The sequence below is a fragment of the Polyodon spathula genome, chromosome 6 (assembly GCF_017654505.1).
Source record: "Polyodon spathula isolate WHYD16114869_AA chromosome 6, ASM1765450v1, whole genome shotgun sequence".
Taxonomy (NCBI): Eukaryota; Metazoa; Chordata; class Actinopteri; order Acipenseriformes; family Polyodontidae; genus Polyodon; species Polyodon spathula.
Window position 1 is genome coordinate 52,032,826 of NC_054539.1, and position 26,066 is coordinate 52,058,891.

The following is a 26,066-nucleotide window of genomic DNA, read 5'->3' on the forward strand; positions in this document are numbered from 1 at the left end:
TATACAGTAACACAAATGAGTGATCAAAGACCAGAAATATATACATAGATATGGTATACAGATCCAAGGTCATTCCTGCTTAATACCCTAGTATCCACCATTGTCCCACCCTGTGTCAATCCAGCGGAATGCTTTGTGTGGCTTTGTGAATAGGACAAGTGATCACTTAAAGCGTCTTGTGCCCAAGGCCTCCCAGTAGAATAAATATGTGTCCAAAGGTTTTTTTTATTCAATTCATATAATCAGTGAGTTGTTATTTATTAAGTGCCCAGCAGGTGGCAATATAGTGTATATACTGTACCTATGGTTACACTGACTACAACAACAGTGTGCCTAAGCTGAAGGTACCTTTTGGAGTGTAAACTGGACCACCAAGCTTTGCATTCTGGTGATATACAGGAAAGTAGACTGTAGTTACGCTTTAGCTAATGTTAACTATGATAGGAAAGTACTAAGCAACAATTATATTTCAGTATGAAATTGAACAACATACTGCTGTAGTATTTCCAAAAAAAGCATTATTTACACTGTACTTATAGCCGTGGAAATTTTAAAAATGACATCAAGTGTGTGATAAAATGTGATGTAATAGAAAATGTTTTCACATCTATGAGCCTGACACTTGTAGTGTGCTGTTGGACGTGAAGTGTTTTTTTTTTTTTTTTTTTTTTTTAGTTACAGAAAATTAAGTCAGCGTGGAAGGCAGTTATTATATATTTCTTTCTTAGCAGATGCCCTTACACAGGGGGACTTACAGTTGTTTACAAAAAATACATATCAAGAATTACAGTACAATTAAGATCAAAATACAATGACTTTAGCCCTAATAAGAGCAAATACAAAACACAGTACGATTTGATATCGGGGCAGTTCAAGAGCAGGTAACGATGTTGATAGTTACATCAGTGCGGGTGAAATACAAAATACTACAGATTGGGTTAAGTGCAAGATTAAATACATTAAAATAGGGAGCAGATAAGTGCAAGTTAAAGTGCATTAATGGCAGAGTGCCATATTGTCCAGAATGGAAGAGTTGAGTTTTACAGGTGTTGTCTGAAGAGGTGTGTCTTCAGGAGGCTCCGGAAGGTAGTCAGGGACTGGGCAGTCCTGACATCCGTAGGAAGGTTGTTCCACCACTGCTGGGCTAGGGTGGAGAAGGAGCGGGCTCTGGAGGCAGGGGAGCGTAGAGGAGGTACAGCCAGTCTTCTAGTGCAGGCAGAGCAGAAAGGTCGGGTGGGGTTGTAGGGAGAGATGAGGGTCTGGAAGTAGCTGGGTGCAGTCTGGTCAAGTTATCGGTAGGCAAGTATAAGAGTCTTGAACTGGATGTGAGCGGTGATCGTGAGCCAGTGGAGCAGTGGAGTAGCATGGGAGAAGCAAGGCAGACAGAACACCAGGCGAGCAGTAGAGTTCTGGATGAGCTGGAGCGGACGGGTGGCGGACGCAGGGAGCCCAGCCAGGAGGGAGTTGCAGTAGTCTAGGCGGGAGAGTACCAGGGCCTGGTACTCTCCCGCCTAGACTACTACAACTCCCTCCTGGCCGGCCTCCCTTAAAGTTAATTCATTGATAGGATCTTCAAACCAGCTGAACCGGTTCTAGTCTTAAACCTGTAAAACAAGCTTTACAAGATACTGGTTTTCAATGTACTAACTACAACTACAGTACCTCAAAAGAGGTCATCTAAGCAGTGGCACCAGAAATAATTCACACAGCTTCTCACAGATTCCATGTTGATTGGCCAAGTCAGTCACTAGAAAATGGAAAATAACCTGAACATTGTACTTTCTTTAAAGTAATTGCAGATAACAAAATAGTTCCATAACATGTATCTTGAAAAAAAAAAAAAAAAAAAAAGGCAAAAAAACTAATGGTATGCAAACATGTACTTTCATTTTAAAACATTATATCTGGTACTGCACTAAGTTAAAGGAAATTATGTTCACAAGTTATGCTATTGAATTGGCTTCACTTCCTGGTTCATTTCCTCTGGTGTGAAATTGTCTCTTGCCCTTCACTGGCTTCTTTCCGGTCACTAACCAATCAGCTGCTTCCCCTATTGGCTGACATGCTTTCTTCCCGTAAAATGCTTTGACTCAGAAGACTCTGAAGAAATTAAATGACCCAGGAAGTGCAATTACAAACAGATAAGATAACCCGAGAGAGAAGCATAGAAACTGAGAGATTCCTTTAACCCAAAGTAGCACCAGATATAACATGTGGTTCTTTCAAAACTGCACAGTTGAGTGGATGTGCAAAAATGTCTAGGATCTATGTAGTTATTCTGTTAGCTACAATTACTTTAATGAATCTTTGGTTATGAATATGAAAGTATATATTTATTATCAGAATGCAATTATTAATAAAGATACAATAAAAATGCCCATAACAATGAAAAATAAAACTCCCAGAATGTTTAAAAAAATGTAAATGACATACTGATAATGTCTTCTAATAATGTAATGTGTGGGGAGGTGGGGGGGGGGGGGGTGGACGACGATTCTTTTTGGTTGCTGAATCATTAATGTTGCTAAATGTCCTAGTGATTACATTTAAAATTATGCAGATTTGTGCCAGAGTAAGAAACTAGTTCGATTGGCTCTGGCTTCGTTTTTCAAACAGGTGGCAGGGAATGTAGTCGATCCCCGATACATATAGTGATTTCCTGGTCCACAGAAGCTAGAGGTATTCTGCAATAACTATAATAGAGTACGGGCTATTTAAATAGACAACATTTGTATTGTTCTGTCTATCTTCAGTTCAAATAAACCTATTTAAACTATATATATAGGACTGTTATTATTTTGCAGACAGTTGAAATAACAGTTGCTGCAGTGATGTCTGCGACGGCTGGCGGCAGTTCCTCTTCTTACTCGGCCTCCCAGGGCTCAGCGCTCACAGGACCCGGCTCGGGCATGACGATGTTCCGCTGGTTGGAGGTCTTGGAGAAGGAGTTCGACAAGGCTTTCGTGGACGTGGATCTACTGCTTGGAGAGATCGACCCAGATCAGGCGGATATCACATATGAGGGCCGTCAGAAAATGACCAGCCTAAGCTCCTGCTTCGCCCAGCTCTGCCACAAAGCGCAGACCATTTTTCAGTTAAATCACAAACTAGAGGTAAGATCTAAAAAAAAAAAAAAAAAAACCCAACATTCACTCCTAATAATGATCTCCTTATGAAATGGGTCGGCGCTGTATTTGCTAAGCTCCTTCGCCGATTGTCCAACAAGAAATGACCAGTTATTAATTTACATACCTCAATTATGACAGCTATTTTACCTTAATACCTCATACTTGGATTTTTTTATTTTTTTTATTTATTTCTACTACACTAAAATATTCCCAACACCACATTATGTATTGTGAAATTGAATACAAACTATAAGCTCATAGTTATATATTTGGCAATAGGATTCCTGACATATTTGCAAATTTAAACTTTACAAATCCCCCTGTCCGCTAAAAACATTTTTCAGTATAGCACAGAAATGTGACATTTACCGTACTGTAACTTAAGTTAAAGCCACCTATTAATGTACTGGTTGTGAATATTTATCTTCTAGGAAGTATTCGGCAAATGTGGGTTCTTATTTCTCAACGAAAATAACTACATTTACCATGTTTCTTCGGAGAGGGCAATACATACAGTTACAAATATAAAAAGTATTATAAGCCTCTTGACCTGGAATAAATCAGAGCTACTGTATTGCGTTGCCATCAACTTTAGTTTAAGTGTGTTGCTTAATCGGTAGAATGCTTATTCCAGGTGACAACCACTTCCTCAAATGTTTCTGTTGAAGAGACATCAATATTCCCTGTTTTAAAATATTTAATATTTAAGCAAGCGAATAAGGCGCATGGCAGCCCTAACCTAACTTAATTACGTTTGATCTTTACGACTCTGTTGGCATTGTGTTGATTTACAAAACACGTTCTATGAAAGACAAGATACAGTACGCCTCTTTCCTGCACTCTTGCTTTTTAACAAAGTCAGTTTTATTGGGGAAAGAGGGCTGTAAACCCATTGTTAACCGTTTGTGTCTTCATTGTTTTGCCTTTGTCTTGGAGGTAATGGTAGGGGCTGAGCTGCATTTTTTCATCCACTGCCTCATTAGGATTGGTAAGGGGATACTAACTCCTTTTTATGTATTTCATTCTGGACTAGTAGTTTAATCAGTAGGCCATAATACAGTTTTATGGAGGGATTATATGTCTATAAAATAATAATTTACATGTTCTTGGTTTCATAAGTGATTATCACAATTACATCATGCATGACAGTTCCAGTAGGGGAAAAAAACAGGTTATACCTGTTTTCTGACACTGGGATTGTGACTTTACCAGAACAATATTCAGTTTTATACCAAAAAGTACTGTAATGCTTACTTTTTCATACTTTAGTGTAGCATTATGTTTTGACTATTTCCCAATTTGCACAAGACAAAAAAAATCACCACATAAAGTGGTTTGGGAATTTTTACAGACATTGATGAAATGTAGTTCCATGCGAACCCTCCATTTCTTTTTACCCAAGATGATTTTCTCAAAGGTGCTCAGGACATTGGGACCTTGTGTAAAATTTCAAACACTGGCATCCTGTGTCTTTTTACTCCTGTGCAATTCGACCATGTGTTATGTTAGATTTTGATACAGCATTTCTGGGGTCTTCGCCTCAAAGTAACACCAGACTTTACAATAAACCATAATATAATATTAAAATCGGTATAATCTGTTTTGAGATTCTACAGTTCAGTAAAACGCAACGATTGAGCATAACCAAATTGGAGATTGGGGGAAAATACAAAACATAACAATAAATGTACAGCGATGGCCAAAAAGTTTTGCATCACCCTATAGAATTAACTAATTTTGCATTGTAAAGTCGATTGAAACCTGTAGAATAATGTTATGTTAACATATTGAATTACATACCGGTTTGTAGTTTTCCACATACTTAACGAAAAACTTAGGAACGGACGATTTAATAAAAAAAAAAAAAAAAAACTGCAGTGGACAAAACAAAGCTTTATTTAACAGTCACCGTTCCAAGCAGGTTATCAGTCACAGTCACATTTTACTACTACTAAAAATAATAATAATATGAACTTATGCTTGTCAAGTGACCCCAGAGATTGGTTGTGCCTCTATAATACATAAACAGCCGCTTGCACGGTTTGCATTCAACTTTTTTTTTTTCGTCGTCTGGGAATTTTACAAAATAATTGAGGGATTTTGAGACATTTCTTTCAATACAGCTTATGCTATACAATGCTTTGCTGTCGAGATGGTGAATGAAGAAATGAAAGGTTGGCCTCTGGATAGGGGCGGGGCAGACACTGTTTTTTAAATTAAAATTATTAGTGTTAGCATACAACATATTCTACCATAGCACTTTTCTTACACTATATTGTACACTAGGTATTCAGTACACATTTTACTGAAGCAATACAACTGCTATAGGTACTGACCCCTCCCCCTCCTGAATGCTTTGGATACTATACCCTGCACAATACATGGCAGCGGTGCCATATAGAGTTGCTACATATAATGATTTGGTAGTGGATTTTAATACAGCAACTTTTGTTTAAGTAATATGCATTCTACAAATCAAAAGATCAAATTTTGCATGTGAGTGACATTTAATTTGTGATTTGTATTATTCACTGTTGGCAAACAGTTTCTGTTAACACAGAAAAAAATAAAATGCAGTGCGTGAATGCCGCCCGACGAACCTTCAAAGGTTTAAAACTACCTTGTAATTCCTGGCTAGTGAACAAACCTTTCAACACAGCTGAGTAGTGTTGCAAATACCTAATGCAGTGTGCTCTATATCTGTACAACAATAATAATAATAATAATAAAAAGATTACAAAAAAAAGTGCAATTCTCCTGTTCATTCTGTTTATTCAGACTCTAATGCTGGTTTGAGGTTTGTTGGGGGTTAGGTCTAACTCAATGTCTGCATTTACTCATACTGTAGGATGTGCTTAATTTGTACTCAAGCTATTATATACCTTGACTTGGAGCTTTTAAAATATAAAATTACTAAATTCTGTCATTTAATACCAGTCTCTGATTCACTAAAGTACATTACCAGCAACCCAATTTGGGTGCATGAAAATAAATGGTTCTTTCCTACTTGGACTGTGCAGTCTACTGTTTTATTATTATTATTATTATTATTATTATTATTATTATTATTATTATTATTTTCTTTCATGAACTATAATGTTATAAAAATAAAGTGAATCTCAAAATATCTATTTATTAATTTCAAGAAGCTTCTCAAATGACCGGACTGCTTCTTTCATGTCCCACAGGCCCAAGTAGTAGACATGAAGTCTGAGCTGTCCGAGGCACAAGGGGAGAAGATTGTGTTTGAGAAGGAAGTCCATGATCAGTTGCTGCAGCTCCATGCCATCCAGCTGCAGCTCCACTCTAAGACGGGGCAAAATGTCGACTCAAGCTGTATCAAAGCCAAGATGGTGGGTATAAACACAGCGATAAAAACATCATTTTTTAAAATGGGCAAAACCATGTAAAGTGGTCCTACACAGTCAAAATATGTATCTTTTCTGCATTATAATCAGGGATGGTAATTTTCTGCAAAAATTCTGATTTAAAAAAAAAAAAAAAAAAACCTTTATTCCACAAGTAAATAAAGGGCTAAAAATGTGTTTTCCCTGTCACATGTAAGACACACAAACAGTACTATTGGGTAACAGTCAAGAAGTATTTATTGCTGGTCTTGTTACACTTGATGTCTCTATGTTGTTTTTAAGTTTATAACTTTAATTATTCTTGAACTGTAACCTTTTTTTTTAAAGTAAAATATATATGAATGTGTGTGTTATTTCAACTCCGAGTTAGTCTTTGTCATCTGGACGGCTATTGTTAAAATAGAGCTGCAGCATTCCAGCTACTAGGTCTGACTTTGGAGTGGTACCACCTCCCTAATGTGTTTGCTGAAAAAAAACTCGAACTGCCGGTTAATCCACTTTGTACAGAGGAATGTCAGCTTTACACACATTTTGACAAAACCTGAAACAGTTTCACGCTGTTCTTTAGCAGTTGTAGACATTGAAATGATCCAAACACAGTGTTTGTTTCAGTGTTTTCCATGGCCCTGATGTTTCGGCCTCATCTTGTTTACATTTCCTTGCATTCAGTTAATGGTCTACCTGTGAGTGTAACAGCACATTACCATCGATATGAAATTCGCCCTTGTCAAACTCGTTTGACCTGACCTTTAGGGTTGATTTTTATTGCTTTCGGTATCGTTGAACAGCTCTGAATAGTTAAGTAAACTGAACTTGAATACCGGAAGCAGTTTTATTAGACAGGTATGTTTACGTAAATTTAAGGCAAAGTTGGCTGTATTAATGTTTATATATGGTACTTGTATTGATTTGGTTATCATCAAACAAACAAAAAAAGCCTTGAATGTTTTTTGCCCCCTCCCAAGTAGAAAACTACAAAATCTCCAAAACCATAGAAAATCTGTGTTTTTCCTTGTTATTCCACAGCAAAAGGATTCCTAGGATCCGTGGTAATAATGTACATCACGTGAAAGACATCAAGTGTCTAGTTCAAGATGAACATACTGTAAATAACCAGATATATCGACCTACACCGGAAGTTTGTCTGACACTTGTCAACTGATTGGGTGCCTATTGCATTTTCTAATATTATTTAATACCAGTGTGCTAGTTGTGTAATTCTTCACTTTTTATTTTTTTTATAAAAAGCTTTCTTGCAACTAAAGTATGAGAGGTGAGCGTGTTTGATGACATTTTTTAAATGCAAAGCACAATTTTGGCTGCCAACAACTTGGTAGATTTGTTTTATTTATTTTTTTTCATTTTCCAGTTTTCTCCCAGTTTTGGAATGTCCAATTATTATTCAACTTAGCTTATCACTGCAACCCCCGAACTAGCTTGGGAGAGATGAAGACGAGGACTCGGGTCCTCTGAAACGAGTGGCATCAGCAGTCTGCTTTTTTTTCACTCTGCAAGCCCGCCGTGCAGCCATATCCAGAACTACAGTGTCGGAGGACCATGCAGTTCTGAATTGCGTGCAGGCAGGCCTGCAGGCACCAGGCCAGCCACAGGGGTCGCTGGTGTGTGGTGAGCCAAGGACTCCCCAGCCGACCTAACCCCTACCCCATCCAGGCAGCACTTGGTCAGTTGTGCGCTGCCCCCTGGGAACTCCTGTCCACAGTCAGCAGTGGCATAGTTTGGATTCGAACTGGTGATCTCCATACTGTAGGGCACATCCTGCACTCCGGGCGGATTGCCTTTACCGCATGTGCCACTCAGGATTTTTGACTTTTCAAAATACTTCATGTTCAAAGGAGAAACACCAAATAGCAAAAACATTTAAAGACTTCCTAAACAATCTACTCCAAGGCATAAAGATTTAGATGTAGTTGGAATTATGATCTTTGAAGTGTCTTATCTTGTGAAATAGTGCAGTTTTGAATAAAATGTTCTTGTAAATGTAACTTCTGATGATCTACCTTTTGGATCACTGTTTTCATTTAAGCATTAAGTTAAACACATTTTTTGGGACTTCTTGTAAAACGTTTTATGGTTTTTATTTACACTTTTTATTGACAAGTCTTTACCTCAATACAATTACCTGATGCAGCAGATGGGGTGAGGACTAAAATCTGTATTTACTTTGCCTACTTTTTAACTTTAAACCTTTTTTCTTTTCTGTCTTAAGTCTGTCCCAACTGTGGAGGAACTGGTAAGTGAAGTGTATGTGTGTCATGTGTATGTCCTTTTGTTATTATACTGGGCTGCTGCTTTTGTATGTTATGTCCCCAGAACAAAAAACTGTTGAATTGCACCACTTGTTGGGATTCAACTATAACAAGCAATGGTGAATAAAACATCACTTAAAAATGGTCTGCCTTGATTTGCTATCTCTCTTTATCCAAAATGCAACAGCAGGTAGAGTTCTGAGCGAAAGGCCACATCAAGTGTGTATTCCCTGTAAACTCTGCCTCTCCCATCTTTGGTTTCTCTTTCACCCTACAAGTCACCATTATTCATTTATTTAATTTTTTTCTTATGCAGGAGAAAGAACTGGAGGCAAATAAAAAAGAAAAGGTTAAGGAAGCTAAGCTGGAGTCTGAGGTGAAGTTATTGAAGAAGGAGAATGAAGCTCTTCGAAGGCATATCGCTGTTCTCCAAGCAGAGGTTTATGGAGCCCGATTAGCAGCTAAATACCTTGATAAGGAGCTGGCAGGAAGGTAAGTAAATATTTTATTTCCCGTTTTAACGGTCCTGCCCAGTAATAGGGCTGCTCCTTCACTCCACTGCAGACAACTGATGAGAAAGGTGTGCCAACTGTTGGTCTCCCTGCAGATAATTCAGATAGCCTCATTCTGTAATGGCAACATCATTCATGTCGCCAAGGATGACAAGAAACACTTTACAGTGAACAAAGACGTCTCCAAAACAAATAGAAATGATTTCTGACAAGTTCTTTGTTTTTTTTTTTGTTTCTCTCTCTCTCTGGTGCAGGGTGCAGCAGATACAGCTGTTAGGTCGTGATATGAAAGGTCCAGCACATGACAAATTGTGGAATCAGCTAGAAGCAGAAATACACCTACACCGGCACAAAACGGTCATTAGAGCATGTCGAGGTCGGAATGACCCAAAAAGATCCACGCCTACTCCTGTTGGACACGTAAGTAGCAATCAGTAATGGCATACTTCAGTTAAAGATCCCCATATTTAAACGTTTTTACTGCCTAGAACACTGAATAAACATTTTTTACATTAGTAAAATCTCCTCTTAAATGTTTAACAACCGTTATTGTAAATCACAGTTATTCCTCCACTACTATGTTGTGTAACACAATCTAGCGTACATGTATGGCAAGGTGTTTATGGTGATGACTCTGTCCTAATAAATACACCAAAGTTTAAATACATATTAAATAAGTCTGTATCTATGTCTCGCTTATATTTTTACGTGTTCATTCATACATGGGTTTTGGTCATGGTAATACAGAAATATTGAATTTTGTATTTCCAGCTGTGGCTTGGGATGTTTATTAAAATATTTGTTTACTGTGTGCTGGTCCCTTTTATTGCTTAATCAGGACACAGACGCTTTAAAGAAGACTCAAGGTGTTGGACCGATTAGGAAAGTCCTGTTGGCTAAAGAAGATCACGAGGGACTTGGTATTTCCATTACAGTGAGTTACTCAATTCACCACCATGTTTATGTTGTCACTTCTTGGAAAATATGCTTTCCACTATAACCCCCCCCCCCCCCCCCCCCCCCCCCTTATTGGTAAAGTTTGCTGGTCTTTAAAGCACTTCACAGAACAGGTTGCACTGGATTCAAAAATCAATACTGCAACTGAGGATGGGCCAGTACAAAATGTAATATCCTTAATAGCATGGTATACAGTACATCAGGCAAGTTATAAAATGGAGCTGTAAGCTTCCAATGATTAAATTAATTTTACAAATATGAAGTTTGTACAAAAAAAGTCTTCACTTAACTAAAAAAAGTCTGAATACTGTAAATAACTTGTTTAACACTAGAAGCTCCAGAATTTGGCACTAACTAGAAGCGCCAAACCAGTCATTTTAACCTGTAGCTTTTTAAACAGCTGTAATATGATAATGAAAGACAAACGATCGTATAAAACTCCCAAAAGTTTTATTTATGAACATCAAATCAAACATTTGCATAGCAAAAACACCGTATTTAAATGGGAAACCAAACATTAAAAGGAAATCTACATTAATGACTTTCTGGTATACCATAAAACTTTAAATAAACACCCCAGTATTTTATTTATTTATTTACAATATTTGCCAGTAGCCTCGGCGAATATCTGAGACTCAGAGTTTATTATGTAAGATCACTAACATCTGCAAATACTTCTGATGCAATCATGAAAAAGCTGTCATTTAAAAGTTGTGTCAGTGGGTAATAAGAGTTTGTATTGTAATAATAATAAAAACAGTAAAATCCAGTAAACAGCCCTGTAAATATCAGAACACAAGCGTGTATTAAGGTAGGTTTGCAGCACAATAAAACAAAAATACATGGTTTTAAAATTAATCAAAACAATAAGTATCATCTTTATTAACACATTTATTGTTCACCCTCAAAACGTGTACATTAGTAAATGTGGACAATCGATGAAAACTTAACCAGCAATGAATCTTCATTGCAAAACAACCACATGAAATACTGTGTTAATACGTAAAATAAGTTCATACTGTTGGCCCACAACACTCAAAAATGCTTCAAACCGTTTCAAGATTAACAATAACATCTGTACAAGTACCAGTTTTAGCACAAAACTAAAACGAATTGTTTTTGATAACGTGCACATTGATTAATAAGAACGCTGGAAAAGGTGCAAAATATGAATATTCATTGACTCAGATGCACAAAATACTGCAAATACAAAAAAAAAAGTATATATACACTAAAAGGCAACCCTGTTAATATCAGAAAACAAGTTTGTATTTTACTTTCAGCACGCTCAAAAAAAATGCATTACATGTACCTTAAAATAGGTTAAATTCAGTTTTCTTATCAATCATTCTCAGGGTCTCTTCATCGCTGTTGAAAAACAAATTGGTAAGCTCGCTGTACAATCATGTGTGTATTGGTTGGAACATTCAGTATGATGCGCATTATTATTTTTATTGTTCTTGTTATTATTCGTAACCCATCATTTAAGAGACCTGGTGTCTATAGATTATATTTCCTAGTAGCCCTGTCGGTTATTAGAGACCCAGCGAGTATTGGAAGTTTTACTGTAGTAAGCAAACTTGTTAAATTTGCAGATGACACAAAAATAGGAGGAGTGGCAAACACCATTGCAGCAGCAAAGGTCATTCAAAATGATCTAGACAAGATTCAGAACTGGGCAGACACGTGGCAAATGACATTTAATAGAGAAAAGTGTAAGGCACTGCACGCAGGCAAAAAAATGTGCATTATAAATACCGTATGGAAGGTGCTGAAATTTAAGTAAATGTGCCTTCTAATTATTATTTCTTGCGAATATGCAGCTCAAACAGTGTATCTAATATATATTTATATATCTGGAACGCAGAGTAATTTAAGTTTTAAAACCCAATATGGTCAAATTGACCAGGTTGGTGTTAAAACTACTCAAGTAGAATGGTTTCAACTGAACAAGCAAATGACTGGATTGATTGCTATTGTAATTGTTTTTTCACCTTTTCATTGTTCCAGGGTGGTAAAGAACACGGAGTTCCCATTTTAATATCTGAGATCCACCCCAGCCAGCCTGCTGAGCGCTGTGGGGGTTTGCATGTAGGAGATGCCATTCTGGCTGTAAATGGCATAAACTTGAGGGACGCCAAGCACAAAGAAGCTGTAACCATACTGTCTCAGCAGGTATAAAAATATTCCTTCAATCCACATCAGAGTTCACTGCCCCTCTGCACAGGGAGGTGGGATACTTGGCAGTATAGCTTGCTAAATCTTATTATATAATATTTAATATATAATATAATGTCTTTTTATATAGTGCCTTTCATAGTGGACCACTATCACAAAGCACGTTACAGAGGTAGGCTGTGAACAGTGCATTATATGCAAAGTAGGACACTGTAACATGTATTATAAGAGCCTTTCAGCTCTTATAAGAAGAATCCCTATTGGGAACAAAATCTTCTGTTTTCCTCTTATAGACAGGGATAAGTGGTCATTGCATTCCAGCCTGGGAGTCTGTGATAATCAGAGTAATTACAGAGCATTCACTGCTTGCATTATTTTATTATGGATTTTTGAAATTGATAAACAACATAAGCATTGTTGAATCTGCAGTTGTTTTTAGGAAATTGTGGTTTGGGGTGAAAAAGGGTTTGCTGTAGCACGTAACTGGTCATTTCTGTATACTTTTTTAAAATGCAAAAGGTACTGCAGTGCATAATTTTGAACACAAAAGCCTTATAACAAAATACTATTTCAGAGGGTATAAAAAAAAAAAACTGAAACAAAACTGCAGTTGTTTTTAACAATAAATGCATGCTGCTTAACGTTCACCTCTTATTGGAGATTTCTGTTGCTCAATATTGTGAGACTTGATCCAGCCAGTCAAAGCACAAATCCATGTATAACCTAAACCATTCAATTGAAGTGGAATTATAGGCATGGACAGACTACATCCAGAATAAAACCAGCATGTTTTGTTTTTCATTACGTGTGGTATTCCATAAGACAATAATGGCGATTTTTATAGATGATCATCGTGATAACTGATTAATTGCAATTCTATAAAAATTCAGTATTGTGTGCACTGTCAGACACTTACCATGATCTTATTGAATTCTTGATTATCATCCCAATACTAGGTGGACGGGTTTTCTGTATGTAATTGTTTTACCTGTCCTTTCAGAGAGGCGATATTGAGTTTGAGGTGGTGTACGTGGCCCCCGAGGTGGACTCTGATGATGAAAACGTTGAGTATGAAGATGACGGTGGCCAGCGCTACCGCTTGTACCTTGATGAGCTAGAAGGGTCAACTTCCAACCAGAACAGCAGCATTGGCATTGACGATGCTGGGCCATTGCAAGGTACATTTTATTTGGCATAGTACAGACTCTGAGACCGCCAGAGGGGCAAATCTGTCTCTAGATGTTTGGTATTTAAAACATGTTTTTACCAAAGTTTCCTTCAGTGGAGAAACATTATTTGATTAGTGAAAGTATAGAAGGACCAAGAAAATGATTTATTAGGTACTCACTAAAGATCCCTAACTAAAAGTGGTTGTAGGTAAACAATATCTTTTTTTTTTTTTTTTTTTTTTTTTTTTTTTTTTCTAGCTTATTGGGTACAGAGTAAAAATAACTTTAGTTCACATTGAAACATGTAAATGCATTAAGAAATGATTTGCTAAGTAACAGCCAGAATGAGATTCTGTATCTACAATGCATAGTGCTTCACTACCTGTACCTCCACTTCGCTTTCTGGGGTGAAACATAGATTAATTGTTTAATCTTTAGAAAGCTTTAAACCTGTATACCAGCTTGCCTTCTCATAATAGAGGTCAGAGATTCCTTGATCCTTTTGAAAAAGACAGTATGTCTGTTGTAGTTACGAGCTACGTGATATTTTGTTTTTGCTGTTATAGTTCAACAAAGACCTTATTTATTGCTAATAAAGCTTTTCTCTGATAAATGTTGCCTCCCCTTAATTGTGTCTTAGCTTGAAATAATTAACTAATTTCACAGTACCCTGTTAGCACTGGCCTTACACTTGATAGTCCAAGATTAGTGTTAATCTGTGAAACCAGCTGTCTGACCTGTCAGTATTAGTGCTCAAAATGTATTCGTTGAGCTAACAGTCTTTTGAAAACATGCTAATTTTGTTGTTGTTGTTTAAAGCCCCAGACAAGGACTCTGTTACCGATTCAGTGGAAAATGGAGACACAGAAATCTCTAGTGAAACGCCGTCAGAGGAGACTGCCCTCAAGCCTGCCGAGAGACCTTCATAGGCTGGGTACAGGATGAAAGGATTGTGAGGGGGGACAAAAAGAGACTTTGTACAGTATATGTGTTAAATAACAGAGTTTTGTAATTTATGTGGATGGACTGCAGTGGAGTCAATGAGAGTCTGTGTGATAATTAGAAAAGGGGAATGACATTGCTATGGTTGCCATTGATATAAATTGTAAACAACACTGAATGTATGTAACTCGCTCTGTTTTGCCATAGTGGAGAACAAATCCTATGGTGATAAATGAGCTGGTGAAAAAGAGACTTAAGGGTGGGGGTGTTTTAAATTAAATTATCTGTATTGCAGGCTTCATTTAGCCTGTTACAGCTGCCATTACAAATGAATAATATAAGACCCACATGCTGATAAGAACTTGCCAGGACAGAGTAAGTTGAGACCTTGTCAGGGCATGACTCCTAGCCATGTGTTTCCTTCATGTTCCAGGTTTAGAACAAACAAGTTACAATTACTGTGGTTTGTTACTGGCCAGGTTAATTCCAACCCACTTTAATCAGTACACTGTTAAAATGAGATGAGTTACTGTTTTTTCCCATTGTTGTGCCTTTGACTGTAGCTGGCCAGCAGGGATGTCTCACCTGGTTAAGAACAATCAACCCAAAATTCAACAAGACAAGCAAAAGCCTCTCTCTACATTACCTTATGTGTGTGTGTATATAGGTTGGTGTAGACACACACACACAAAAGTGTAGATTTTTCCTGCATGTTCGCTCTCAAAAATCTTGACAGCCTTAATATTCATGGCGATTAAGGGTTGCAAAGTTTTGCTGTATTTATTTGTGGTGTTACTCATACATAATTCTGTGCCATTTTTACTTACAGTTTTCCTGTCTGTAAATACCAAGCAAGTATATTTGGGACAGATTATGCTTGTCTGTAAAGCATCAATAGGATCAGAATTATTTTACTGTTTGTGCTGTTCTGGATTTTTCTGTAGGTTTTTCTACTGCCAGGCGGCAATACAGAAAGTGTGAATGCGCTGGGATTTAGAACTCGCATCTGTCATTTGAATAACAATGCGAACAAGCCAGTCTTGAGGATATTCTGTTGTTTATGGCAGTATGAAGTGAAAGAAGGATGTTTTAACTAATTTCTGGCATTGCTGTCTCCTGTTATGTGAAAAGTGCAATGTATTTATTATTATTATTATTATTATTATTTTTTTTTTTTTTAAATATGCCAATAATATACAAAGAAAAACAAATGACTGTTTATGGTACAGGGATACTGTGTTTTTTTTTTTTTTTTTAACTACAGGGAAAAGAGTGCTTACAATATCCATTTTTCGTGTGCTTTTACTAAGTTCATCCTTCTCGCCGCTTGCTGATGATCTGCAATGGTAACAAGCCACTGTGGTGATTTTTGCTTTTCTATTAGTGTCAGTAATTGTTTTTGGGGTTGTTTTATTTAATGAGAATACCGGGCTCTATCCAAAGATGACTGCATAACCAGGCCCTGTGCTAGTACTACTGTAGCATACCTACATTCAAAGGTAGGTGGAAAAGGTTGTGTGTGTCTCTGTTAGAGAAAACAGGAAGCAAAGCATCTATTATACATACACATATATACACACACACACACACACACACACACATATACACTAGATTCCATTTATTAGCAAGATGGATAAAGAGAAGTTATTCAGTTATTAACATTTTCCTAGGAACCAATCCCGCCCCATAAACTTTAGTGTTAATAGAATTCTGATATTAGCAACTGCACGCTGCTTATTGACAACTTTATTACTAGTTGCCAGTGCTACAGAGTGCACTTGCATGATTTATGCACATACTTCATGCAGCTTTTATAACACAGTGACTTCGCAACTGAGTATTTCTAGCGGACTGAGGCAGAATCGTGGCTTTGAAACTGGCTACGAAGCTGCATGCAAAATTGAGATGGATTTACAGCAGGAGGTGGTACATTTTAAAAAGCAGACCATGTTTGTTCTTTAGAATTGATTGTAAGTACAACGCATTTTTTATGTTTTGCTCTACTTATTGTAAGGACAATTGTACTATTGTTTTACACACGTGTGAAGTAGACAGTTCTGTGTTTGGGTATTTCGTGTTTTTTTTTTTTTTTTTTTTTTTTTTTTTTTTAACACTAACATTTAGAACACATGTATTTTAGTGCCATATTTGTACAACTACAGTATATATCATTCCATATAAATACACATAAACAGGCTTTTTGCTTATTGACAACTTTCGGTTAATGACAACTTTTTGCTGGGAACCAAGAGGTTGTTAATAAGCGGCATCTACTGTGTGTATATGATATGTATATGATTTTTGTTGTTTTAAGGGTAATGACTATAGTATTTCTAAGGTTTTATAACTTCTTTTTAAATTGTTTTTAAGTGTCACACCTTGTCTTGTAGCTTTACTTGGTTTGGTGTTTGTAATTACAGACTTTTTTGTTTTTTATTTACCTTGTATGTAAATTGAATTATTTTTCATAACTATCCCAAGGAAAATGCGTACATAAACTACATAAAAATTGCATTGTTAACCATCTGATGTAGTGTTACTTTTAAATTGGTGAACAGCAGTTTTTGTTGTTTTTGTTTGTTATTGCTGTTATTATTACCCAACAAAATTTAAGTTTACAAAAAAATGAGCACTTCAGTAAATGGTATGGGGTATTTCAGCAACCCTCTACCAAAATGTAATGCATGCTCAGGATCGGTTATGCCTCTAACCTGTGCACATAAAAGTCATTCCTGCCTGAAATGTATATAAAGTACTATAGATCATCAAAGCCTTGGTGTCATTATTAATACTATAAGTACAATGGTAGCTTGGGTTGGGAATAATCAAGTAATAATAATAATAATAATAATAATAATAATAATACTGTCATTTACACTGAGCTTCAGAACATATTGTATTTTTGGTGTCAAACGATGGTAATTGTATTTTTTACACATCAGTATTTATAAACTATTCTGAATACAGTAAACATTACTTAAGCATATCACTGTATTCCCTATTAAGGCCAGCAGTGTCTGTTGTCCCAGCTTTGGTTAATGGCCTCAGTGGTGCTGGACTTCAGATACAAATTATTTGAAACAAATTGCTATACCTGCCAGACCAGGTGTTTGTTCATAACATTTTACTAAATGGTTTATTTGTACCAATACAGTTTCAAAACAATTTCAAAACAATCAATTACTTCATTGTAACTGATGATCCTGGTGTAGAATGACAGATCCTTTTCTTAGTATTTGATTTTCATCATAAGGAAATGCCAAAGCACCTACATCCAAAAAAGTATATGAATTCTATTAGCTTGTTTCAAAATTTTTATATATATATATATATATATATATATATATATATATATATATATATATATATATATATATATATATATATATTTCCTTTCCTTTTTAAAATTTAAATAGAGAGAACCAAAATAAATTTCCACTATTGTATAGCACTGCTCAAAGCTAATTAGTTTAAGTATTATAATTACATTGTTTTTCTTCAACTGATGCATTCAACGATAATACATAAAATAATAATAATAAAACAAAAAAAAAAACTTTTAGAAGTGTAAAGATTATTATTATTCTTTTTATATTAACTCTTAATTTGATGTTGTACATTTTGATTCCTGGCAACGGGTTTAGTGGAGACAACCATACATATATAACTCATGTTTAGTTATATCTTGTTCACCTCATCCAATTTAAAAAAAAAAAAAACAGTATCTACTTATGGTGACCTCATTGTCTGGTTTTGATGAAGCAGCATGGACTTTTTTTTATGAGAGAATATTTTAGATGCTGCTGATTTAAGTGAAGTTGACCTACATTTTCCCTGATACCTTCAATGTCTTAGTTATACTTAGTGCAGCTATGTATAATAAATTTGCCATCAGGAATAATCGTGGAAAAATATGGAGCATCATCTTGTAAACAGAAATGATTTGGATCTGTGATTTAAGTTGTCCTAATTAATAACATAATTGATTATCTTTTGGTTATGACTGGTCACTGGTCTTGAGACATGACCATGAAATGGTCAAAATAGACTATGAGTATCTTTACACTGTAAACAAAGACATTCTCACCTGAGGTGGTCTTGAGTACGGTATTAAACGCTGCGTAGATGCTAACTTTTTAGCACTTTTAAGCCAGGTTTTAAAGCAACTAATACGGTTTAAAGGCATAGTGCGGGCAGGGCCTTAATGTACACTCTTCTGTGTCTGCTTCATTTCTCATTCCCTGCTGTTCCAGCCATTCTCTGCCGAATACATTAGATGGTAGGAAGGCTGGTAAAATAATAATACAATTCTGTGCATGTTAAATATTTTACTTCAATATTTCATATTGATGTTGTTTTAGGTCTTTTCTTACTAACAAACCAACACTGCCTTTATTCAAATGTATAATTCCTAATATTGATAATATTATTGTGAGGCATCTAATCAATACAAGGGATAGTATCATTTTGGAGTCTTTTAAAAATAATATTACCTAATGTCAACTTTGCATTTGAAGTAACTGAGTTCAAAGTGCACTGACAGGAACCTATACAAATGGAATGATTTATTCTGCCACTGCAGTTGTTAGGCAAGGTCCCATGGCTAATGTAATGTGTTGATGGGTATTTTCCGCTATCTCCAACGATTACTATTACCGTATTATTTATTTATTTATTTATTTGAGTATTTATTAATTTTTTAAAATTTAGTCGTTGCCAATTATTTATTTATTTTCTCCCAATTTGAAATGGCCAATTATTATTTGGGCTTTGCTCACCGCTGCCACCCCTGCGCTGACTCGGGAGCGGCGAAGATGAACACACGCTGTCTTCCGAAACGTGTGCCGTCAGCCGCCCGCTTCTTTACACACTGCGGATTCACCATGCAGCCGCCCAGGAGCTACAGCGTGGGAGGACAACGCAGCTCCCGGGCAGCTAACAGGCAAGCCCGCAGGTGCCCGGCCAGACTACAGGGGTTGCTGGTGTGCGGTGAGCTGAGGACACCCTGGCCAGCAACGCTCAGCCAATTGAGTGCCGCCTGATGGGAACTCCCATCCACGGTCGGCTGTGGAAAAGCCCAGACTTGAACTGGCGACGTCCAGGCTATAGGGCGCATCCTGCACTCACGCAGAGTGCTTTTACTGGATGCGCCACTATTTTTTTTATTTTAATTTTAAAATGTTTTTTTAGCATAGGTATTATACAAGTACTTCATAATGTAATGCATCCACTATAGATCCCAGATCCCTCCCCTTCCCTTCTCTTCCCCTCCACTCCACTCCCTGGAGAAAGTAGAAACAGTATTCAAACAGGACTGGTCAAAAATATGAAACTAAAGAAGCTGTACCTTGTAACTTGACATCTTGTAAATGAGGTACATTAGCATTGACAATTGGCTTTTCCTTTCTTATAACTCACTAGGTCACTTGACTTAAGTGTAACATACTTGCTGTGCAACACAAGGAGCCCCACAGCTTCCTTCCATCCATTGTATGGATGTTCTACTTGCTCTTTTCCTTTGAGAGCCCCTTCTGTTGATTTCCTAACAGGTCGGTCTTGAAAAGGAAAGTTGTGCTGAAAAACATAATTATACAGGAAGCTGTTTTTTGTTTGCACTATAAAAATATAGGTAATGATTTTCCTGACTGAGCAAAAGTGAAATATTTTGAAACCACAGACTCGCAGAAATGTTGGAGTGAACAAAAGAGAAGGGTACAATTTTTTTAAGTGCCAAATTAACATACTCTTAATCATTCCAACACCTACTGGTACTAATGAAAACAATATTTGGGCAGTCTTTCTGTCTAATTTGAGCATTTCAGTAAACTCTGAAGGCCTAAATATACCTTTCAAAGCGAGAAAGAACAACATGGTACTGCTAAAACACATCTGTATCCTTCTCAATTACTGACTAGAGCTTGGAATTAGTCTACCTGCTATTAGAAAGTTCCCACTATGCATGCACCTTCCATCAGGTTTATCATAAATCAATAGAACAATCTTTCAGCTTAATACTGTTACAATCACTACTGCTCTATGCATGAAAGGGCCACCACCCTCCTCTGGAACTCAGTATACTCTGACCTGTAAAGGGCACTAGAGGGCAGCATGTACTGTAAATGAGTGAATCTGAGCCATTTTTCAAATTTAATAAAGCTCAAGAAGGATGCAGCACCCCTAAACTAGATTCAGACACACAAAGGGTGAGGTTCGTGAATAATGTAGAAGTTAATAAACCTATTTTTTCCCAAAAAGGTTGCTAAATTTAAAAACAGATGTAAATAGCAGAGGTTTAGAGATATCTAACTACTGATATTTCTGGTATTCTGCTATCAAAGCCTCAGTTTTGCAGTTTCTATGCATGTTTTGTAAAATGTAAAGTTCCAGATGGCTTGAAAAAGAGGAAACACACTTGGACAAGAAACATACAGCTTTAATAAAGCTTTCACATTGTCAACACTGTTCTTTTTCTCATCAATGATACCAATATATTAGATGTCTGATAAGGATTAGACTATGGGATTCCATTTTTCAGTCTCTTCAACAGCAGGAAAGGGGGGATGATGGACCCCGTCCACTGAGGAAGTAGCATTGGCAAGGAGACAGGGAAATCTGCTTCATGTTACGCTTCTGTGGTGAAACTATTCAAGCCCTGTTTTTCACAATGCAGTGGTGGATCTTGGCAGCAAGAGGCAAGGGAGAAGTTTACAAAACAATGAAGATAGTGTACGTACGTAGAGGAGGTGAAAAAAGATAACAAAAAAAAACAACACTTGTCAAGTGTGATGAGGTGTGTTCTTTCAGTCAAACTCTTTTTCTAAAGACATGTATAAGCTACAAGAGTAGAAACGACATGGGAGAAAATGCAGATACAAAACAAAGCAACAGCAGGAAGACCTGGAGGATGAATTGCTTTGTCTTGACTGGTAGTCCTTTCAGCAGGATAATGCAGCACTGCTCCTTTACCTTGTAACACAACTTTGGAAGCAGGCATGGGAAAAGCATACTGGTAAACAAAACGACCCTATTAAGTGCCTACCTCAGCAGACAGGAGTTCCTACATGACATAATACACCAAAGCACATAAATGCCAGGATTAGCTCACACTGCTTATTTCTTAATTATATACATTTTGAGCAGTTAAAGATACAATTAGAGGATCCACCTGACATTTTCATGACCTGCAGTAAATGTTAAGTCAGGTTGCTTTTTTTATTACCTAATACTTGTATTTAACTATACACACCACTATACTATTAAAACCAAAATGCACTGCATTCTGTGAATGTAATGCATCACATAAGCAGCACAAGCACCAGCACTATTGCAGACACAAGCCTGTCAAATTCCTCCCCTGTCGCTGCATACCATTCAAAACTTTACATCAAATAGAGAACATGTGGCATTCTGCTCCCAGCTTTACAGCTGTGGGACTCCTAGAAATGAAGTAGCTGAGCTGGAATGTCTGAACCCATGTCTTGGTTCCCAGTCCTCTTTCTTTTACCACTAGGCCATACAGCCTCCAAAGACTACTGGTTAAAATCATTATGAACATCCTTGATACTTCTTAGAATGCTCAATAAAAATAACCAACATGGTCTCTACAATGACTTCTTTACTGCCTGTGTACAGTATTTAGACATTAAACAAAAAACTATACATTTAACTTCCAATGCTGTCAGAATTAGGCTGCATCAGCTTTGCTTACGCAGACAATATAACCCCCACCCCCCAAATAAATAAATAAATAAAAATACCCAAAACTATTTCATAGAAATTATAGTAGTAATTTAATTGTCACATCAGCACAAAAGCAACACTGCTAAACAACATATGCACATTAACATAGACTTCAGTTCAAGTATAGGACTCTTTTAAGTTTTAAAAATATAGGTGTTTAAGTTTTAGAATGAACAATGTTTTTAATTGTTGGGTTTATAACTTTTCTTTGTTAAAATGTAAACTTTATTTGGTTAAAACGGTACTACTTGGCATGCTTATTAATAAACCCCTTTCCCAGTCAGCACGGGCTGCCGCTGTCACCAGTTACATAATGTCCACTAATTAACCCATGATTGTAGCTTCCATGATGACTGCTTCTGATGGCTATTTGATGTTCTACACACATCAACAGTTGTTATTTGTAATGGGGAGGGACTAGAATTTTCTTCAGAGGTTTCTAAAAGGAAAATGATCCACTTGATAAATCTGTGCAACTGATGACTCACAAGGGAGAAAAAGTCACTACCTTCCTCCCTTCATCTGTCTGCAGCTGACCTGAACACCACAGCTAAGGCAGCTTATTCATTAACTGTTGACAAATCTACATGCCTTTTGATTTATGGAACATCAGTTCAACAAAGGACTAGAATACAGGGCTTTCACTATGCGTCATCTTTTAGCAAGCCCAATCCCCACCACCAGAAGATTTCAAGTTCAAATGTAGGTTATGTTACTGTTAGCCAATATATGAGATCTGATGACTGAAGTATTCAAAAAAAATCAAAAGGTTCTTGAAATGACCTGGGAGCTCTGAATGAAGGGTACAGATGTAATAACAATCCTTACTCCAATCCAGTAGGTTGTGTTATTTTGTGCAGATAAACAGATCCTGGTAAGCCTGATACCTGACATTGTCAGATATCTTTTGGTCACTTCCATGTGTATTAACAGAAATATTTAAAATTCAGAGAAAAAAAAAAAATGACAATAGAGTAGTGGTTGCCAACCTTTTTCAATGTAGGGACCACCATTGGTGTTTGGATTTCACACGGACTACTTGCCACGCATTTCTTCACAACAGCATTTTAAAAACTAATTTTTATGTGTATATGTACATGTAGAAAATAAAGTATTTATATAACGTACCTAACTTAATGAGATTCCTGGGCTTGAATCTTCGCTACCAGGTCAGCAAAGAATGTTGTCATTTTGCCCATTGGAAGTTGCTGATGGCAAAGTTCCTGTTTCTTCAGTTTAATTGTTTTTTCCCCATTCTGAATGTCTTGTAGATAAATGGCATCTCAATGTTGCAAGTTTAAGAGTTTTGTTTGACAAAACCTCTTGGACAAATAATGCACTGGGGCTTGGGTCGTCCTCAGACCCAGTAAATGTAAATAACCGTTACCTCGTGTAGCAAATTAATCTATCCATTTCTTCACTGGATGTACATATAAAAACACCAGAATACAAAGATGAGATGGGTGGGAAGCAAATTGAAAAATGAACTAATGCTTGGAGTATGCAGGATGTTACACCTCTACTGGTGGGCTGTGATGTGTAAATTAAACAGGATTAGTAGCACACAGTCAATAGGATTTATAGCATGTTGGTTAAATATGACCGCTTCAAGAAAAGACTACACATTAATTCCAGAAGCAGTGTTAATATAATTTGCTTTTCATATATAGTCTTTTGAGATATTAAACCTGGCTGAATAAACCCATATAACGACATGGAGCCGAAACCGATCATTCACACTACGGTTCAGTTCCCAAGTCAAGCTACAAATATATAGCCTCTTTTTGTTTCACATGAACTTCTGTTACTATATGCAGCTAACCTCTCCAAAAACATCTGGAAATAATAGGTTCTATATCCTTGGAAACACTGCAGCATATATTCTATATTGCTGAAAATGAAAAGTACTAAAACTGGGGTTTTAATGTTTTTTTTTTTTTTTTTTTTTTTTTTTAATTAAGTCATTCCATCTGAGTTAGGAATATTCACTGCAGAAGTCTGTAATTTTGACAAAACAAATATGCCTTCATCATGTGTAACAGTTAGTTAGCACTGTATTTGTTTTTCATTAGAAAGCTGTTTTACTTAATGGCAGCTTTGAAGGCGATGTTTGGTGTTGCATCAAAGGGAGCTGTAATATTAATTTATAAGCACATCCGTAATAAAAGAAAACCGATAAAGCAGAGAAATGCAGACTACATACATAATTATATATCATGTGGTTAAAGCTGTTTGTTGTGTTGCTTTATAATAGTAGCACAGCGTGTGATTGTGTAGAAATGGGGTGTTGCAAGAACTGCGGAACTGAAGTTTGGGAGTTGTTTGTGGACCACCTAGAGTTTACTCACAGACCTCAGGTCGGGAATCACTTCAATAGAGGAATGGAAACTCATAACCCTTATAATACTACAGTATGAACAGGCGTCAACTGTTTTATATCTTCCTATGGCAACTTGTTTCACAAGAAGCAGTTACTGATGGACAAGCACAGCTACACAACTAATTAGTTCTTCATTCCTTATTTTAAAGAGAACCATGCAGCAGTTAATTTCTTGCAAGACGACACCTGTCTAGTCAACATCTCCATTAACAGTTTAAGTACAATCTCTTCTGTGAATAACATAAATCTTTTTAAAGACCTAGTTTAACATTTACAGAGGTAAACAACTCTTAATAAATATGTCATGTATTAAAGAATTATTATTATTATTATTATTATTAGTATTAAACGTTGGAATCTGTGTGGCTGTTTCAATCAATTTCACGTCATTGTTTTGGCGAATTCCCAGGTCTAAATAGATACAATGTTAAATTTTTATTTTCAACAACACACCAACACCCCCCCCCCCCCCCCCCCCCAAAAAAAAAACAAAAACAAAAACAAAATGGAGCTTTAATCTACTGCTTCCAATATCAGTATCTGGAATATGCCTGTCAAAGCAGAATAGCAGGTCAGACATTATGTACAAAGACCAAATGTACTTCCATCATAATAAAATAGATAAGAAATAATTACAGTAATAATTTATCTCAACAAAGTTTCTGTAGTTCACTGGAAAGTGTTCAATTATTGCCATAAATAGTCAGCATCTGTGCGCTGTAACAGTGTCCGCACAGGCGCCATTTTTTTATTGTTATTTCTTTTACTGTTGCCGGGGACTTGCTGGTTTTAAACAGTCTCTAGGAGCCGAGTAGCCTTCAGTCACTGGCAAAGTGACCTGTGGCTTCTGATAGTCCGTACCAGCGGTTGCTGTGGCCAAAGCAATGCTCAGTTTAGGTCTATCATACCCTGCCTCTTCATTCAGCGTGCTTTCGGTTATAACTTGTGGTGTTTGGTAATCTCCAGTGAGGCTTTCCTGTTTGTTGTACCCATTGCAATCACTTGCATTGAAAGAAGGCTTCTTGGATAAACCAACTGCTGGCACATTGTAACCCATGTCTGGTGTGTAGGCATCTTTCCTGAAGTTGTGGCGCTCTATTATAGGGGTGGCATATTCTGGTTCCTGATTGGTCAAAGGCAGTGCATACTGATTGGCTGTCTGCAGATAGTCGTAGTGGGTCGCAGGGTCCTGTCTGCCGATTTCCTCTTTAGTGTCAGTGTCTATTGGCCTGAACGTGGATCCTTTTCTCGTCACTGTCCCTGTTCCAATCATTAGGGGCTGCTGGTAATCTTTAAAAAAAATAAAAATAATCAAAAATGTAAAATGTGACAGATAACGGTGGTACTTGATTACTAGGTTGCTGGGGGGTTGCAAGTGATGGGGGTTTGTGCAAGCTCTCCTTTGTGATCCACAGCACTGGGATC

General features: G+C 36.8%; 2 protein-coding genes across 6 annotated transcripts in view; one reads left to right on the top strand and one right to left on the bottom strand.

The window, feature by feature from the left end:
* Positions 1–2,515: 2,515 nt before the first annotated feature.
* On the top strand, positions 2,516–16,444 carry LOC121317308 (Golgi-associated PDZ and coiled-coil motif-containing protein-like). Of its 4 annotated transcripts, none has more exons than XM_041253110.1 (10): positions 2,516–2,703; positions 2,805–3,113; positions 6,317–6,481; positions 8,724–8,747; positions 9,080–9,255; positions 9,530–9,695; positions 10,114–10,209; positions 12,243–12,407; positions 13,411–13,588; positions 14,399–16,444. In XM_041253110.1, exons 2-10 carry the CDS (start codon positions 2,832–2,834, stop codon positions 14,506–14,508), a joined length of 1,362 nt encoding a protein of 453 aa, XP_041109044.1. In that variant the 5' UTR covers positions 2,516–2,703; positions 2,805–2,831; the 3' UTR covers positions 14,509–16,444. The 4 variants fall into 4 exon arrangements, with proteins under 4 accessions (XP_041109044.1, XP_041109043.1, XP_041109042.1 ...); XM_041253109.1 differs by having other exon boundaries at positions 2,516–2,679; XM_041253108.1 differs by having other exon boundaries at positions 2,689–3,113.
* An 8,676-nt stretch (positions 16,445–25,120) lies between these two features.
* The window catches only part of LOC121317310 (discoidin, CUB and LCCL domain-containing protein 1-like), a 29,947-nt gene continuing 29,001 nt past the window's right edge, over positions 25,121–26,066 (bottom strand). For both annotated transcript variants that reach the window (XM_041253112.1, XM_041253113.1), the window contains one exon: positions 25,121–25,931. In XM_041253112.1, coding sequence (XP_041109046.1) covers positions 25,405–25,931 — 527 coding nt within the window. In that variant the 3' untranslated portion in view covers positions 25,121–25,404. The remainder of the gene's footprint in view (positions 25,932–26,066) is intronic.